General features: G+C 36.9%; 1 protein-coding gene across 1 annotated transcript in view; it reads left to right on the forward strand.

Moving 5' to 3' along the window:
- The window catches only part of Tacr3 (tachykinin receptor 3), a 63,655-nt gene that overhangs the window by 20,772 nt on the left and 22,448 nt on the right, over window positions 1-20,435 (forward strand). The window contains exons 2-3 of the mRNA XM_050159151.1: window positions 428-616; window positions 3,367-3,517. Coding sequence (XP_050015108.1) covers window positions 428-616; window positions 3,367-3,517 — 340 coding nt within the window. The remainder of the gene's footprint in view (window positions 1-427; window positions 617-3,366; window positions 3,518-20,435) is intronic.

Genomic DNA, 20,435 nt, shown 5'->3' on the forward strand with positions numbered 1-20,435 from the left:
GAGAGGAGAGAAGCTGCTGAGATAACAAGCCTGTATTTTCAGGCATTCAGTAGGTACCTTTTCAGTTCCATCCAGCAGGCATTTATGAATTCAGATAGTGTTGTAGGCACAGCACCAAGTAATCAATACTTCCACTTATATGGTTTCCATTGATCCTTACTGCACCCCTAAGGCGTGGATGTGCCTGTTTCTATTTTAAAACTAATGAGGCTGAGTTCCAAATGGTTAAGCAAGTCTCAGAATAGGATTTGACCCCAGATCTGCCCATGCCGGAGACAGTGCTACAGTTCTTCATCTGCGCTACGTGGAAAAGCAAAATCCTTATCAATTTAAGTTCCAAAGCCCATCCATTAAAGCACCTTTGAAGTTCCATTTTCGATTCCAATAGTGAAGGAAATGACAGGACACTCTTCTTTGTTTCACCTAGGTATATGGCCATTATCGACCCTTTGAAACCCCGACTGTCTGCCACGGCCACCAAGATTGTCATCGGGAGTATTTGGATCTTGGCATTTCTACTTGCCTTCCCTCAATGTCTTTATTCCAAAATAAAAGTCATGCCAGGACGTACTCTTTGCTATGTGCAGTGGCCAGAGGGTCCCAAGCAACATTTCACGTAAGTCTATTCTCCTTGACAATTTTCAGCTCAGTCTATCAAACACTTAGGAAAATGAAGCTGGGGTGAGGGGATTATGGAGTTATGAGCCAGTCATTCACTTCCTATACTACTTGGGGAAAGAAATGTAAAACTACACTGCGATCTGATATGCTGATTTGTAAAACTACAAAGGTTTTTAATTGGAAAAGTGATGACTTCTATTGGAGAAGCACTAGCATGTCCTAAACAGGGTGGTAAAGGCTGGAAGCCATGTGCCAGGGACAGCAGGGTATTATTGACTGAGGAGCTAGAAGTGGGAACCAATGCCCAGTGTGTTGATTGCTCTTTTAGAAAGCCTGGCTGCAGGAGAAAGAAGTCCTGGCAGGTGTTTTAATTTTGTTTTACTTTCATATGTTTGTATTTGTTCATTTCAGCATGAAAAGTCCTGGCCACTACATTAAAAAAGAAATAGGTATGCCATTTGATAGATTTCATATTTTAGACCTAACTTGAAAGAAGTAAAAGAGAAAGCCAATGTAATTGTTTAATTTGATTTTTTTTCCTGTTCCTGTAAATTTCAATGAACTTGTTTGTTTTCCTATCATTGATGACATTTAAAAATAATAAATGTTGCCAGGAACTATCAATTTTTTGAGACAAGGTCTCTCTATGTAGCCCTGGCTGGCCTTGAACTCTGAGAGATATGCCTGCCTCTACCTTCCAAGGGGTCAAAGAACTATGCAGCCATGCCTGGCCTGCAGTCACCTCTTCTGAAGTTATTTTATCCAACTCTGCTCTCCCAGAAGTCCAGACATATTTTTTTAAGGGAATAAGAAATAGTTTATTCTGGAGCCATTTTGAGTGATCATGACCCATGAACACAGATTTAGGATACTCTAAATTCTATATTCCAAAGTGGAAGAAGCTTCATTAAGTTCTATGGAACAGAAAAGGGCACAAATCAAGACAACTTTAAAATACATTGGTGGGTATATCAGAGAGAAGGATACAGTAAGGTGGGGAGCTTTTCTATAGGCCTAAGATGCTCTCTGACAGCATCCTTAGCTTTTCTATAGGCCTACGATGCTCTCTGACAACATGCTTAGCTTTTCTATAGGCCTAAGATGCTCTCTGACAACATCCTTCACTTTCAGGCCGGTGGAAGCTAGTAGTCTGCTAAGTTAAAATAGATCCCAACTCATCTTCATCTACTGGTAAAAAGATATTAGATCAGACAGAGGTGGGCAAGGAATGCCTGAGCTAGAGGACTAGAACTACTACACGATCAGGCATGACTTCTCTTAGAAAGCTCCATTTCCAGTTTTCTCTCTTGGCCAAGTGGGAGGTTCTACTAAAGAGAAAGCAGGTATGGTTATTAATCTGTGCCATAACTACCTATTATGAATAATCCTACCTAGAGCATATTATTATTCTGAATCACTTCTCCGTTGATTTTTAAATCAGTACTTAGCTACCAGGATGAAGATAGGCAAAGAGGTTGAAGATTTCTTGTATGGTGTCCTTCACTCACAGAATCAACTCACCTAGGCTCATAGGGGCTCACAGACAGAACTGACAACTAGGTAGCCTGCATGGGACTGCCCTAAGCAGGCTGCGTTTGCATTGCAGTTGTATAGTTTGGTCCTCTTGTGGTACTCCTAACAGCAGGGACAGGGGGTGTTTCCAATGCTTTTCCAGGCTTTTGGGACCCTACTTCTCATACTGGGTTGCTTTTCCCAGCCTTAATATATGGGGAGGTGTTTAGTCTTGCCGCAACTTGACATGCCATGTTTTGTTGATACTCATGGGGAGATCTGACCTTTCCTGAACAGAAACAGAGAAGTGGATTGGAGAGTGGGCACAGAGGAGGGATGAGGGAAGGGTCTGGGAGAAATGGAGGGAAGGGAAATTGTGGCTGGGATGTAAAATAAATAATTTTTTTAAAAAAGATTTTATTTTAGAAGACAAACCACAGTTATAAACTCATTAATTAATTTAAAGTTTTCAAAAGACAGTAGAAACCACATAAAATGTGAAAATTTGTGTACGAGCCAGAATATTATATATTATGCTTCCATTTCTCCCTAACGACATCCTTGTCGCTTTGATGGAAAAGTACGGAATCATAAAATTAAATTTGGCAATTTGTAAAGCTGTGTGTTTATCACGCATGGCGAGTTTGTTATCTGAGTTAATAAGGCAATCAAACGTACCATGACTGTGGAGACATGCGTGCAAATGTTTTCACAGGGTTTTTCTTTTGGAACTCAAAAGAAGCGCACAATGTGGCTTAGAGGGCCGCTTTTCATGCAGAAGAAAAAGTATTTTATGAATGTCTGATGTCACCAGAATAAATAGAATATTCTCTTGTGGAATAAAATACGTCTCATGGCTGACATATTCTTTCCTTCACCCTTACCTTTGAGGGTTCACCTCAATAGTTTAGCTCAGCAATTACTAAACAAAGGACAACAGAGTGGGGGTATCACCCTTTGTCCTAAGTGAAGGTAATGTGTATACATTAAAAGACTTTATTTATAAATTTTCATTAATAAGCTACAGGTTGGAGATGAGCAATTAAAACATTTGATGCATGACCCTGGGTTACAATGTTTGCATGATATTTTGATATGTTTGTGAAATGAAGACAGCGATAAGATGAAAAAACCGTTTGCAGTTGTATTATGATTTAAAGCTCAACAAGTTCAAAGTCCCATATGTCTCCTTCCGGGAGTCTTCAGCGTGCATGTGTGTGTATTTCTCTGCAGGTACCACATCATCGTCATCATCCTGGTGTACTGTTTCCCATTGCTCATTATGGGCGTCACCTACACCATAGTTGGAATTACTCTCTGGGGAGGAGAGATCCCAGGAGACACCTGTGACAAGTACCATGAGCAGCTGAAGGCTAAGCGAAAGGTACTGTCCCACCTAACTGCACCTAACTGGTGCAGACTGGGTCCCTTCCGAGAGGGAAGGGAGAACCGACTGGTGTCATTTGATACGATGTACGTTCATATCCCATTTCAATCTTTCCAAATGCCTTCTGTGTTCTTTTTACATAATCTTCTCGTTGTTGCTGGCCTCCTGCGGACCTTGGCTCTGAAGGTCTGTGCATGTCTGTCTGCAGTAGACGTTCCATCCTTACGGATGAGCTGTTTTGTCGCTCGCCTTTGTGGCTCGTTCTTAGTTACTTTCCCGAAACTGTCAAAGTTTTGCTTAGATGGAATCTAGCTGATTGTTATTTCTGCATGTGTAAGCTGCTTTTTATGGTGCTGTACTCTGAAATCTGCTCAAACCTGCCTTTATTCCCCGAGTGGCACAGCTCGCTAAAAGTTAAAATAATGGAGTTTTCTCCTCCGCCCTGTCTCCTGTCCCTCTCTCTTCTACTCCCTCTTCCACTCCCCCTTCTTTCCACTCCCCTCCCTCGGTTCCTTCCTCCTCCACTTTCTCCTCTTTCCCTCCATCTTTTCCCTTCTCTCTTTTACCTTCCCTTCTCTCTGTCCCCCCTTCTCCTCTTCTCTTTCCTTCCTTTCTCCTTTGTTTATCTTTCCCTTCATCAGCAACCTTATACATCTCCTTAAGGAATGAGTATTTCATTAGTGGTATTATACACATCACTGATGACTTGAAAAATTTGTTTCTGATCATTCACATTAAATATTAAAATTACTCAGAAATAGGCTTTTGGCATCATTTGATGAACATGTCAATCATTGTTATTTATTTCATTTAGGACTGGTGAATCTATTTATTGGAATATTACCTACCTTATGAGAATCCCTTTAAAATCTTGTTATCTTTAAACATCTTATCTACTACTGTCTCATAAAAAGTAATCAATCCAAGTTTTAAAATATCATGGAACAAATGACTCCTTTTTGACACCACATCTTTACTGGCAAGTGATGCTAAACAAGACACGTCACATTAATATACACAATCTTCTATATTTAAAATTAGAAAGTAAAACCGGTCTATTTCTGACTAGCTACATATATGAAATATATACATAATTTCTTCTTATGTTTTTGAAAAAATTTTATCTTAAAAATTATCTACTAAAACAAACTATCCCTATAACAACTGAGAAAAAAAAACAAGACAGGAAATGTTTCAACAGTATGCTCATTTTACATATATCTTGATTTCCTTTGAAATCTTTCATTATTATTACTATCATCATCATTATCATTATCATCAATATTGGGGAATACTACTGTGTATCACAAGCTCTGTATGGGAGTTTAGAGAACAACTTTCAAGAAATACAAGTGTATTATTATTATTACATATTTTAATTTTTTTCATATACATGTAATATTTTTCTAGGAAAATTTCATACTTGTTCTTTTATTTTTGTTAATATAAAGTCTTAATGAGAACAAAACCAAGAGGAAAATTGTCTTTTTTTCCCATTTACCATGACTGGTAAAAATAAGATATAAATGTTCCTTCGATTTCCATTGTCTACACAATACCAACCAAGTCTGGAACATGACTTTTCTAGAATATTTTAGAAAAGAGGGCACTTGAAAGTTATGATTCATTTATTTATCTCTGACTGAAATAATGTAAAATGACATCCCAGGCATAGGTACTTCATAGTCATATCTCATCTCAACCCTAGATTTCTTCACAGTTTATCCATGCTTCTAACTCTCTATAATAATCTCATTTTACCTTAATTTTGAAGTATAGAATCTCTTCATTTCTTCTTGTTTTAAAAATAGCAGCTGGATTATATTTTTCTGACACATAATAAATGTGTAAATATTTGTGTATATAAATGTGACTGACTTCTAAAAACGTATATAGAAATAAACACACTTTAAATATACTTCAATAAAATTAGCTAGCAGGCATGTTGGTACCTGTAATCTCAGCGCTTATAAAGCACATAACACACAGGTGACTGAGACAGAGGAATCCTCCTGGTGTCTTAGAATTACTGTTTAGAACATTATGGTAATTAGCATTGTGCATCCAGGACCCTTGAGACTTAGCATCCCAAGGTTCTATACCTGGTACCTTTTGCACATCACTTAGTGCAAGCTGCCATTCTCTTCTAATGCTATGTTGTTCTCTTCTCTGTGTAGACATCCTGAATGCAGATGCAGAACTCATATTCATAAACAAATATCTGGTTCTAGTTATTTTTTCTGTTAACTAAATGAGAAATTTTTAGGATTCCTATAGATTTTTATCAAGACAGAGTCGAGACAAAAGATATTGGTTTTCCAGACCCTAAGGTTTCAATAAATGAATGTTAACAAGAATAGAAAGGGGAAATGCCCGGAGACATCTTTTGACTATAGGGGCAAAGGCAGCAACCTTGAGAAGGGGTGGGTTATTTTACACTTTTCAAATCTGGTGATACCATCTCTTTTTCTTACTTTAGAAAATACCCATTCGGGGCTGGAGAGATGGCTCAGAGGTTAAGAGCATTGCCTGCTCTTCCAAAGGTCCTGAGTTCAATTCCCAGCAACCACATGGTGGCTCACAACCATCTGTAATGGGGTCTGGTTCCCTCTTCTGGCCTGCAGGCATATACACAGACAAAATATTGTGTACAATATTTTCATATATATATATATGTTGAGCAAAGAAAGTGAAAGTGCATTTCCCTCTCCACATTTTAATTCCCAAGTCATATTTTATGCTGTTAAATTGAACTTTGGCTTAATAGTTTTTGTCTTTTGACTCCCCAGAAATAACATTGAAAGTAACAAAGTGTACTTGTACTATCAAAAAGAGAACTCACCACACATTGTCATCTGTAGGACAGTGTAGCTCATGCTTTTACTCTTTGAGGGCAGCCACCCAGCTACCAAGTAAATACACAGAGTCTTATTCTTACTTATGAATGTCTGGCCTTCGTTTGGCTTGTTTCTAGCAAGCTTTTCTTAAATTATCCCATCTACCTTTTTCCTCTGTGTTTTTATCTTTCTCTCTTCTGTCTACCTTTTTTCCTTCTTACTCCATGGCTGGTTGTGTGGCTGGATGGCTGGGCCCCTGGTGTTCTCCTCTCCTCCTTTTCCCCATCCTTCCTCTTCTCTCTTTTCTTGGGCCTAGATTTCTCCTCCTATTTATTTTCTCTGCCTGCCAGTCTCGCCTAGCCCTCTCCTCCCTAGCTATTAGCCGTTCAGCTCTTTATTACACCAATCAGGTGTTTTAGGCAAGCAAAGTAACACAGCTTTACAGAGTTAAAGAAATGCAATATAAAAAGAAGGTAACACATTGTTGCACCATTACACAAATATTCCACAGCATAAGCAAATGTAATCCATCTTATGCTAATATTCCACAACAGGAGAGAGAGTAATTGAGCAACTGCTGAAATGCTGGCTTTGTGAATAAGCGAGCATCTTTTTATCTGGGTTTTAGCAGTCAGTTCAGTTCTCTATACTTCCATTTATTTACTGTATATCAGAAAAAAACTCTCTATAGACTGACTCTATGGCTTAGAATGTAAAGATACTTGCCACCAAATTTGCCAAGCTCAGCTGGATCCCATAAAAGAAACAATTTCCACAAGTTGTTCTCTGATCTCCACACATGCAATATCATATAAAAAAACTGGGCAAATACTCACACAATAAATAATCTAAATATAATAAAAAGAACTTTTAGGCTATGGTGGTTACCCAGATCCCACTTGCGTTAATATCATAAAGAGTCCTCACAGCTGTGGTGTGCCTGTGTTGATAACTGTCTTACATTTCTATGCCTTCATGACACATTCCTCCTTATGGCCATGCATTTTTATCCAGAAGTTTGTTATTTTTATTATTTTTTCTTTACAGTAAACATTGTTTTCTGAATATATTTTCTACTTTGTCATTCCCCACTGGACCCTGACAAATTGTAGGAATATCCTTTATTATTTTTAATCATAATACAAGGATATGTTATGAAATACTGTATGTCTTAAGTTTTAATCATAATATATATAATCATATAAGTATATACAACTATTTTAAGAGTAAATTTTCTAGGAAAATGAATTTGAGAGATGAAAGATAACTTTTGAAGTTTCTACCTTGTTTCAAAATGTCTCCAACAACAAGAGTAAATATCATAGAAATTTTAGATAGAAAGTAATAATTATTTATCAAATATTTTTCACTCAGTTTTTTATTTTGTTTTAGCTGAAGAATCAGTCAGCAATGTTGGAATATATTTGCTTCACATTTTTTTTGAAAGTGTGCGAATAACTTAATCCAGCAGAGAAAGATGAAGCATGCAGTTGGTTCTTTTAAAACTGCGTTCTTTCAGTGGAAAAGAACCAAAAACAAAGCCACATACATCTAAAGCTTCTGGCAGGACTGAATCTCATCACCACTCTGTGTTTTTAATTGAGACAATGAAACTTGAGGACAAATAGCTGTCTGTGCACTCTGGCTAGCTTCTGCTGCTGTGCCTCATGCTACAGGATGAGATCAGAGAACGCTTGGCCGCTGTGCTGTGCATTGATAGCCAACTCCACATGTCTGAATCCTTTGATTGACTAATCTTCCAGACCTCCTTGGCTGGCATTGAGAAAGATTCATCTTGGAAAGCCTGGAAACGTTTCTGTGTTTCCTTCAGGTTTTCCATTAAGCCTTGAAAAGTAAAAGTGTTTATTCCTTTATTAAAAAATAAGAAAGGGTAACTCTACTAATAAAAGATACATATAGGTCTTGACTTCTTAACAGTGACGTGAAAAGATTTCCAGAGATTGCTCTTGGTAGCTCACATCCACAGTTACAAGTTCAGGGAAGGCAGAGTCGGACCCTGGCATCATGTATTCCTATGAATAATAAATCTTAACACATGAGATATATAAAACGGGCATAATTCTCAATACTTCAGGATACGCTGTAACTGAACACAATGTGTTCTTGTGATGATAAATGAAAATTAAATATAAGCATGTCTAAGACATAACAAAACTAGTAGAGAGTGATTTATTATCTGCAACATGCAAGAACACAGCAGTTATTTCCAAAGCAATACTCTCCTTGGACAAAGAAAACATTTACATAGAGACTGGCCTTTTCCTAAGCATGCTCACTTTAAGATCATGGAAATTGAAGTGCTAGGAAGGAAAGTAGCTTTAATGGCTTGTTAATACAAAGAGTCAGCACTTAAAAGTGCCTGCCTCATGTAACAGCTAGCAGTTGGTCCTGGGTCATTTTATTCCCCATCCTTGAGCGGGTCATGGATAGTTATCATTCCTACGGGTGATCGGGAGGGATAACCTGCCTCTGGATGACGGGCATGGTTGTGATAGGGATACCCTACCTCTGGAAGACAGGGATGTTTGTGATAGGGATACCCTACCCCTGGATAATGGGGATTCTGTGGTTACCCTAACTATGGATGACAGGAATGTTCTGTCTTTCTAGTCAGAGGACTGAAATCAAGTTGATACTGATTTGGAAGCTTCATCCCTACCATCTAACTTTCCTAGTGCTGCAAAGTGCTATCTCTTATTGGAGGAGCAAAACAAATATTATACAGGAGATAAATTTTCTACCTGATTTCAGCTGGTAGTTAAACCTTGAGAAGGCTAGATTTGAGATTAAACCTGGGGCAATTAAAAATAAATTGATGCTACTGAGAAATTTACATTAATGAGAAATTGTATTAATAAAATATATTATATTACAAGTCTAAACATATAAATGATGAATATATCAAAATTATAAAATAGTTGTAATTCTGAAAATGTATTTTGCATGTGTTTATGTGGATGAACATATTTATTTTATCTCTACATGTATGCTTGTGTTCATATATTGTTTGCATGCTATCAAATAAGCTTATAGGTAAGTGAGCACACACATAAATTAAAGCTGTTAAATTAATCCACATACTTACAGTCTATATGATTTAAAAATATTTGACAAATAGGTTAACTTAGACTTTTGTGGAGAATAAGGATTGATGTGCATCGAAGCTCGCAGTTTTAATCTCAGCACTCAGGAAGCAGAAGTAGGCAGATCTTCATGAGTTCAAGGTCAGCATGGTCTCCATAGTGAGATCAAGGTTAGCCAGGACTACATAGTGAGGCCCTGTCTCAAAAAATAATAATAATCTCCTGAAAGCATTGTGATTCCATATGTACATCTGACCTGTTGTGTCCAGAAGATACCTTTTCCTTGTAGCTTGGCTGTGTGCTTTGGGGATTATAATATAGCTACATCATTTCACCCATCCCTCTCCTCCCTCCAAATCCTACCATGTACCCCTTCTTTCTTTCAAATTTATGGCCTCTGCTTTTATTAATCGGTATTACATATCATGTTCACATTTGTTAGAATTTGTTTTGCCTGAGTTTTTGGCCAGATATCTGGGGTATATCTCTTTATTAGATATTTAAGTTATTCTGTTCATATCTTTCCATGTATCCAGATAGGAGATCACATCATTTAGAGAAAGAGAAAGGTCTTTTCATGGTAGTTAAAAGAATAATCTTAAGTCTTTTTGAGCGGGACTCGTGTAGAGTCATATGTTAATGGTTAGGCATACATCTCATTATTTTGTTGAGAAACGTCTCACGCTGTGACGGTTTCTTTTTGGCTATCTGTGTAAGGAATCAAGGGTCAGCAGAGGTCGGACTCCAGGTGTTCTGGCCCTGCTCATTAAAGTGTGGAATTCTCCAGCAGTGCTGTAATGCCTTAAGAAAGTCTGCAGCCAGGGTCTGCAACCGTTAACTGTCTCAGAGTAGAAAGCTCAAAGACAACAGAAGCCTTGCTCTGAGGCCAAGGAAGCTCAGCACAGCCATTTGTCTCACACTGACATCCACAATTAACCCTAGCTTCTTAAGTTTTAAAGAGGGAGCAACATATGATGGCATACTGTAGTCTTATGTTGCTGACATATGGCTGATACTTCAAAATGGCCTTTCTCTTCCTCCTTCAAAATTGCTATTAAAAAATTTAAAACCACCTTGGAACATGTAATTTCAAATACAAAACACAATTAATCCCTTACATCCCTTACATCGTGGGGCAGTCATGATTTCACTCCCAGTTGCTGGTGTTCCCCTTGGCTGACAGGCAGCTAGAAGAAGCAGTATCTGATCCAGATATCTGGTCCAGTACACAGAACTCCCCAGCAGACAATAAAACTTTGCTTCACCATCAATGAGATTTTTCTCCTGCCTGTGTCATAAGAACTTCTAATACATCATTTCCCAGAACTCTGAGACTAGGCAAATTCAAACAAAATGGGTATTCAGAAAAAAGCCTGCAATAAATGCTAAAATGTATGGTTGTCAGCAAGAATAATTTTATAATTAATGGCCCGTGTCGAGTTGATTATACAGTGGTTTCTTTCTACTGATGCGAAAAGCTCCAGATCCTTCAGAACTTTGACAAAAATGTTGAAATAATAACCAAACTTAAAACACTCGAATTAAGAAAAGGGGAGACATTGACTTGCTGTCCAGATTCCAGATATGCCTTCTTGAGATTCACGGTGCTGGTACACAATCCAGGGACAGACAGAGATCGTTTCTCTCCACTGTACCAGTCTTGCAGCTTACAGTGAAGCACAAACAGAGTCTAAAGCTGTGAGGCAGCTAATGGACTCTCCTGTGGGAAAAGGGACCCAGGTTGATCCAATTATATCAGGTTTTCTTTTTCTCCATCATCTAGGGTGATTTTTTATACTTTTTTCATAAGATAAGCTCTAACTTCTGCATGCCTGTTAAATATGCCTTTTTGTTGTTGTTGTTATAAGGAGAGGCAAAAATTTGGTAGTTGAAGGAAGTATTCCTCTTTAGAATTTAAAATATGTCCTCTATCCTGCCAGGGCTCCAGACCAGTCCTTTGGGTATGATATTACTCTTTACAGTGTGTCTCTTATCTCAGTGGAATTAAATAGCATATAGGAAAGAAAGATTTGGTTATGAAAAAAATGCAAGGACAATTGTTAAATGTTCCCACAGTTTATTAAACTTACTATAAAAAGTTAATCTCCAGATTTGCATTATTCCTATGTATTCAAAATGACAATGGATTTGCTTTGGTTCATAGGCAATAGGTGTGATTTCCTTGACATTAGGAATAAAATGAACATTGCCTGCAACAAGCAGACACAAATCACATACGTAAGTCTACCTTGGCCAAGTTGCATCAAAACCTCATAAATATTGGTCAAAATTTTATCTGTTGCCCTAAATTACCACTAAAGTTTTACAAAAGTTCACATCTATTCGCATGGTTTGTTTGTAAAATTCTGATAACTGAGATGTTTCTCTTGCCTCTTAATTAAAAACTAATATTTCTTATATTTATGGGTATGCTTTGGTGTTTGATCTCTGTATACTTAAGGAAAGATTAAATTGAGCTAATGATATATCTACTTCTCTACTTTATTACTTTCTTCTTTGGATTTCTAACAATTTTTAGAAGTGAAATAGAATCTCACTATAGTCACGAGCTGTACAATAGATATTAAAAGTATATTTTTTTTTATCTAATTGAAACTTGTGCCCTGACAAACAAGCTGGTTTCCCAACCCTTCCCACCTCCAGTAACAACTATTCTACTCTTAACTTCTACAGGTTTAACTTTTGCACACACAAGTAAGATCATATGATATTTGTCTTTTTGTGTCTTGCTTATTTAACTTAGTACAATATTCAATAGTTTAATCCATATTTTCTAAAATAGCAAACATATTTCTTTCAACAGGGTAAAAAGTACTCTATTGAGTAAGTGTATTACATTTCTAAAACCATTCATTCAATTCATGCATACGTATGTTGACTCCTGATCTTGACAATGTTACAATGTAGGAATTCCAAGAATGCTAATTTCAGTAACTTTGGATATGTATATACATATGTATGTTTGTGTGTATATATACATGTATGTGTATATACATATCTCCAGAAGTAAAATTGCTAAATAATATGATACTACTAACTCTAGATTAGGGAAGCACCAGTATACCATTTCCTATAATGGTATACAAATGGACATTCTTGCTGTTAGCATACAGGGGTTGACTTATTTCCACATTGTTAATTTTAATCTTTCTGTAATAACAAATGAGGGTCATAGCTCACTTTGGGTCTGTGTCACATTCACTGGTGATTAGTGATGCAGTACATTGTAAGTGAAAAAACCTAGGGGCATCATAAAACTTGATAAGAAATTAGATCACTCATAACAAGAGACTTGAATAAAAACAAATATATGTGTCAGTAGAGTATATAATGAGCTCAGAAATAAACCCACACTTTTATCATCAATTGATTTCCATGAGAAAAATAATGTTCTTTTCAAAACTGACTAATGAAATTTTATCCACAATCCAAAAAAAAAAAAAAGTGGACAAGAAATGTAACCACGGGGCTTGAAACTGAATCTACTAAAAGAATTTGTAGCAAGGAATCTTCGGACAGTTGTTTGAATAACGACTTTTTATTTTCTTCTAAAAATATGTGAAATAAAACCAAAAATGGTCAAAAAGGACTTCACTGAACTAAAGAAGCTCCTGCACAGAGAGGAAAAGAGAGAAAAAAAACTTACACACTGGGTGAACAGATTCACATACCACAGTCAACCTACCTCAGGATCCAGCAATACCACTCTTGGGAATATACCCAAGAGATGCTCAGTCATACTACAAAAGCATTTGTTCAACTATATTCATATCAGCATTATTTGTAATAGCCAGAACCTGGAAACAACCTAGATGCCTCTCAATAGAAGAATGGATAAAGAAAGTGTGGCACATCTACACATTAGAGTACTACTCAGCCGTAAAAACAATGACAACTTGAATTTTGCACGCAAATGGATGGAAACAGAAAACGCTATCCTCAGTGAGATAACCCAGACCCCAAAATACAAATCTGGTATGTACTCACTCATTAGTAGATTCTAGACATAAACAAAGTACATTGAGCCTGTAGTCTGCGATCCTGGAAAAGCTAAGTAATAAGGTGAACCCAAAGAAAAACATATATTTATCCTTCTGGAAATTGGAAGCAGACAAAATCTCCAGGCAAAAGTTGGGAGCATGAGGGTGGGGGTGGAGTGAAGGGGAGAGGGGAAGAGAGAAGTGAGAAGGGGAGGGTTGGGGAGAACTTGGGGGAGTGGGATGGTTGAGATGGAGGAAGGACTAAACTGATTTTGAAGTAATCTTTTTTTTTTTTAAAGAAAGGAACCATTGTGACTTCCTTGAATTTCTGATACCAGACACACACATCTGCTCAGTGTCACACATTAGAGAGAACAGGAGCTATGAGTCAGGCAGGATGGCTTCATACTGAATCTTAATCTCTCACCCTCTTTTTCTTATTTATAAAATTCTGAAGTGTTCTTTTGCTTACTATTTTTATAATGGTATATGAACAAAATGTACAACGCGTTTGACACCTAATGTTCATAATATAGGAATTTTGTCTATCTGCTCCATGTTTGTTCCATGAAACAGAAATAAACCTGATTATGATTTTTAACTAAAATCATGGTGCAAAGCCATCCATATAGCTGCTCTTGCAGGCTTTGCTCGTGGGCCACATGAGCAGAGCTAGATCTCCAGCTGCACTTGGGGGTTTATTTCTGTGCCACACGGGGTACTTCCTTTTGTGGTTTAAGTAAATTAAGCATCTGAATGCTAAGAGTCACATGAGAAAAGCAATGGTATTATTTTCATTTTAGAGATGTCTTACTACATGCGTTTTTAAAAAGGCACAGACTGCTGAATTAAGATTCAAAATTTTAACTAAAGGAGTCTCTCCATAAAAACTATTCTTAACTTCCTTTATGCTGCCTTCAATGCTACTGGTCTTTCTATATCTTTCTCAGTGAGTAAAGTTGAGAGAGCAATTGTTTATTTATTTCTTTAACTACTAATAAAATTACGAGTATATTACTTCTTTTAGCCTATAAATACAAGTGACAACATTTTTTTTCTTTTCAATTTCTATTACATCTTTCCCCACTCTTACAACTAGTCCAATATAACTGGGGAAAAGGAGGGAAAAAAAAAACGTACCACTGTTGACTTACATTTGGCAAATATTCCATATACATGATAGTATGAAAGATAAAAGAAGAGGAATAAGAGTAATATTGGTCCTTAAAGTATTGACATGTACTGTGCCAAGGCATGGTGTTTTATATAGTAAGTATGTCTTAATTTGTCATATGAAGGTTCATGTATGGATTCATATATAGTGTATGTAATATATTTTGTGCACATAGAAGTCTACCTAATGACAAAACAAAGATGCTGTCTGCAACTAGCTCAAAACATGTAATTAAAAAAGATTACCAATTCTGTAACCCATTTCTTGATTTTTAGATTTTTCATTATTTTATTCATTTTTAGATAATATAATTACTTCATTTGTTTCTTCTGTTTCTTTCTCCAAAACCTCCTATATACTCCCCTTTGCTCTTTTTCAAAGTCACGAACTCTTTTTTCATTAATTGTTGTTACATGCATACATATATATTCCTAAATACATAAATAAAACCCACTCACTCTGTATAACATTACTTGTTTGTGTATGTTTATAGGCTAGCCATTTCTTAGTGGATAACCAATTAGTGAGCTCTTCCTGACTTTACCATCACATTAATGATCTCAGTTATATAAAGACATACATATTTAGAAAGTTGAATCCAGATAGGATAAACACAACATGAAAGGGATCAATGTGGAAAACTTAATAGGATCACGATTTGATGACTGTTTAGATATAGTCACTGAGAGAGGAAAGGAAAATATTCTCTTTTACTATTCAATTGTTAATAAAACGAACACACCACTGAAACAAAGTAGAAAGTCGGAATCAGGTTGGTGGCCGATACCTGCAATCTAAGCATTTAGGAGGATGAGAGAAGAAACTTAATTTCCTGAGCTACATAAAGCTGGGAGACATAGAAATAGAGATAGACAGAGAAGGAGGGAAGGAGGGAGAAAGATAAAGAGGAATGGAAGAAGAGAGAGTAAAAAGAGGAAAAGATAAAGAGACAGAGGAAGAAAGAGAGGGTGAGAGAGAGAGGTTGTCTTTACAACAGCCCAGCAGGGTTCTGGGATAGGGAAAGTGAGCTACTATAGGACAACCCAGCAGAACTGAAATGACTGTGGGCCAGTGGGAGTATGTACCAATCTATACCTTCCAGAGGAGAACTGATGGTCACATATGTGTGCAGTCAGATTTTCTTTGGACCACCAGCTCACAAATAACAACCCAGAAACTTATTACTAATTATGAAAGCTTGACCTTAGCTCTTAGAGTGTAAATTAACCTTTTTTTTTTTAACTAATCTATGTTCTGCCATGTGGCTCGGTTACCTCTCCTCTGTACCATGTGTCTGACTTCTTCAGTGTCTCGCTGGGGTCTCCCATGCCTGGATTTATCCCAAGTTCCTCTCTTTACCCAGAAGTCCCACCTGTTCTCTCTGCCTAGCTATTGGACATTTAGCTCTTTATGTGCACAGGTTCATATTTACCTAGTCTCTTCTTTGATTAGAAACTTTTATAAGAAGAGTCTCCTATCACACTTCTAAATGGCAAAAAAAAAAAAAACCATGAATACAATTACCTGGCCTACTAGAAATCATGAACACCAGTCCATTCATGCACCCTCCATCAGCCTCCTAGCCCCTGGAGCTCAGAATAGGGGCAGAAACAAAAAATATATATTATTTTGCTACACTATGTGTATTTTCTCATAAATTTTGCATTTTATTTGTAATTAAGCAAAAGAAATATTTCCAAACAATATATAAAATCCAAGTCGAAATTTTCCTTATTATAGTAGTTACCAGTTGGAAACTGGTTATATAGTACCTCGAGGAAAAAAATGAATTAATACTGACTGATCATGCATCTATTTGGGGCTTTCAGAAACAGTAAAGTTTGTACCACCTGTCTCGTATTTCTGGCCTGTTAATTATACGGTTTGCATGGATCACAGTGTGCTGCCTCTGAACTTCTGATCCACTGTCAGCAGGTATTGCACTTGTGACTGTTTATCCAGCATGGTGACAGACTGATTAGTATTGACTAATAACTATTTATTTTCTTTGACCTCTATTTTTAAAAGATTGTTTGTTTGAAAAGCACTTGCTGAGTTAGAGGAAAAGTGTGATCACAAAATAGAACGAATACAATTGAATCCTAAAACGACAATGGGTCAAGAAATTATCAGCCTGTTTTCTCTTCAGTGACTCAGGAAACTATCTGGCTATGTTTTAGTGGCTCAATCAACAACAGAAATGATCACAGTAAATCATAGTAGTAATCTAGCCAATGAACTTCTGTTATTTTTTCCTTTAGCCATTAGGTTTATAAAATCTAGATATATTTTTCATATATGTTCTGTTTCTTTTTAAATTATTTTTAATTAAAATAATATCATATATCAAATCACAGCTGGCCACACGCATTCTCTGGCTTAGACATATTAACACTGTGAGATAAGGATGGTGTGATACAGGCTCGAAGTGTTTGACTTGATTGATTTTATGGTGTCAAGTAAGTAGAGGAGACTGATTTGGAGCTCTGTCTACCGCTAAATTCGAAGTAATTTCTACTGCCTTTCCTCGTGCATTACAGATAAATGAATGTCAAGAAGAAGGGGAATGGACGAGCGGTTAAAGATGGGAAAGGGTCTGGAGAGACGGCTCAGTGTAAGAGCTCACACATCTCTTACAGATAATATCAGTTTGGTTCCCAGCACCCATATCAGCTGACTCACAACTACCAACAACACCAGTGCTTCTAGATTTCTAGGGCACCTACATTCATGTGCACATACCCACAGACAGACAGACAGACAGACAGACAGACACACACACACACACACACACACACACGTAGGAATAAAATCTAAGGACTGGAGAGAGCCTTGGTGGTTGTTGGTCCAGGAGACCCAGGTTCAATTCCCAGCACCCTAATGGCAGCCACCAATTGTCTGTAACTCCAGTTCTGGAGAATCCAATGTCCTCTTGTAGCCTCCCAGGAACTGCAAAACATGAATCCAGGCAAGATACCCACACAGAGAGAAGAAAAGAAAGAAAAAAAGAATAGAAAAGAATAAAATTAAAGGATAAAATATTTTAAAAATAAATAATAATAAAGATGAAGAAAATCATATGATACTTATCTGTGCAGTATATTCTCAAATATATTGCACTCTGTGCAATATATCTCAAAATAAAAATTTAAAACTCAGAATCCTTTATTAAACTTCATCTGTTTAATGTTATTGTCTGTGCACTTAATGATATATTTTCTGCCTTGGAACCGTCTCTTAGCTCTCTGCCCTCTGGTATTCAGTAATTATATTTTAACTAACTTCATCTATGCCATCGTTTTTAAGCTTTTTTTGTATCCTGAAAGAAAAATTCTTGTTTTATTGGGGATTTTTTTTTTCATTAGCCCCCAAACAGAACTTTCTTGCCTCGCATGAGATCCCTTCCAGTATTCTCTCAGCTCAGGTACCAGGCAAATGCCTGCGTGTGCTGTTCTCTTGTTCCATCTTCCTTTTTTCTCGGCATCTCTACCTCTTGCTGGCCATCCTTGATCCATTTCTCAACTCTACTTTTTTTTTCTATTCCCTCTTGTTTGCATGTGTATGTTATACATGGTTGTATATGGTCTCCATGCAAGTCCAAGTGTTCATGTGGAGTTCAAAGAGCAGCCTTGGGCATCAGTCCTCGCCACTCTCTTGTTCTGAGATAGATTATCCTTATTGTTTAATACTACAAACCCAAAGCTAATGGTCTGTGAGCATCAGAGATTCTTTTGCCTCTGTCTCATGCTCCCGCACCTGACTTTACATGGTGTCTTGGGATTCAAAATCAGATCTTCACACTTGTGTGCCAATGCTTTAACTTCTAAACAAACGCTGATCTCTCTATTCAAGTTTTTACTGAGAAGTTTAACATGTGATTGAGATACAAGATGAGAGCAAATGCCCCTATCTTTTATAATAATGTGAAACTTGGCAATCTCAATCTCATTCACTACTCTGCTCACAAACAAAATGCCTTCCACATTCCCAGGATTAGCTTCCTTCAGTCTAGATGAAGAATATAAAGACAGACATATTTCATGTCACATAATGCACAAAAATATTTTTAGATGGTCACAGTTATTTATCTTATTTTTTTAGATGTCTACCAGTTTTTCCATTCTTATTTCATTTCATCAGGTATCAGAAAAGTTTTCCTCTATGACTTTGCTTAGATATTAGATCCTCTAAAAATTCTATTTCCTTGAACATCTCCATCCAGCCTTTGCTCCTGGTATTCTCAAGTTTATGAATTTGTAAAATCATTCAAATGTCTCCCAACACATCCTTAATCTGTTTATATTTAGCAATCGCATGGTAATTAGTTCATTCCCTTTGATTCTCAAGAATTATCGTGAGATTACTTCTGTTTAGTCACTTTGCCATGCTCCAAAAAGATGTGTTAGTCTTTTATAAACTTCTGAGATAGGATTCCCAAAGCCTGCTGTTATGGTTATCTAAGGCAGAGAAGTAAAATGATTTTTACTGCCACACATGAAGAACACACACAACCTCCACACAGTGTTATCAGCAAAAGAAAATAGCATCCTAAATCAAATAAAAATGATCCATACTCACCCCTAAAGGGAAAAGGAGCTTGAATTTTAATTTTAAAAAAATGAGACCTTCAAACACTACCCATCTTGACGAAAAGGAAAATCAAGTCTCTTAATGTAAATACACTAAAAGCGGGTAAGTGGTGGTCAAAATTTTATATGTCACCATTGATCCGCTTTTGTTTTTGCTTCCAAATGTGGTTTTATAGAAAAGGAAAAGACGTGACTTTTCTTCCTTAATTGCAAATACAAGTCTGTCTCCTCAGCATCTTTGCAGATTTCACGGTGCCCCTCTTCACACACTGCAATTGAGCCAGGATTTACCAGGAGTGGCCCCACATCAAGACCCCTAAATGGTGTCAGGAGGTGATGAGCAGGTCAGTTTCCACGCATTTACAGCTCACTTGAAATACACTGAGCAGAGACTGTCTTGTAGCTGTTTTATTACCCTCATCTGGCTGAAAGGTTTCAAAGAATTAGAGCATATTTAAACACATGACTCAAAATGAATATCTTCACTGTATCATTCTAAAGGATCACAGCTTAAAAGGGAGGCTTAGAGAAAAGAATTTCCATAAAATAAGCAGAATGGATAATATTCTAATGCACAAAATGATACTTTTTAATTTCTTTGGAGAAAAAGAATATCAATGTGTTGGCAATTTAAGAGTGTAAATCAAATAATAACTTTTCTGAACTATGTGCATGTGCACATGTATTTCCACCCAACTAAAGAGCAAGGTTATATTATTTAAATGGAAATAAAGCATGTAATTGTGTTTATTTAAATTCAATACAAGGAAAAGTCATTAGTGTACTCATTTTCAATCTCCTTTTCCAAGATAGATAGACCACGAATTGAGGGAGGACAGGTCCAGCAAGTGATCTCTCAGTACATCCATCTTTATTTTTTTTTTTATTTTTTTAAAAAGGGGCTTTCAGAGAATGCCCACTTCTTTTTTTTTTTTTTAAAGATTTATTTATTTATTATGTACACAGTGTTCTGCCTGCGTGTACATCTGCAGGCCAGAAGAGGGCACCAGATCTCATTACAGATGGTTGTGAGCCATTATGTGGTTGCTGGGAATTGAACTCAGGACCTCTGGAAGAGCAGCCGGTGCTCTTAACCACTGAGCCATCTCTCCAGCCCAGTACATCCATCTTTAATTTTGACCTTGAACTCTTAGATTAGAACAGCATTTATTTCATTTTGCTTTGAGCATATGGCTTCTTGGAGAAAGGG

Source organism: Alexandromys fortis, unplaced genomic scaffold (assembly GCF_014885135.2).
Source record: "Alexandromys fortis isolate MF-2015 unplaced genomic scaffold, M_Fortis_MF-2015_v1.1 scaffold_19, whole genome shotgun sequence".
Classification (NCBI taxonomy): domain Eukaryota; kingdom Metazoa; phylum Chordata; class Mammalia; order Rodentia; family Cricetidae; genus Alexandromys; species Alexandromys fortis.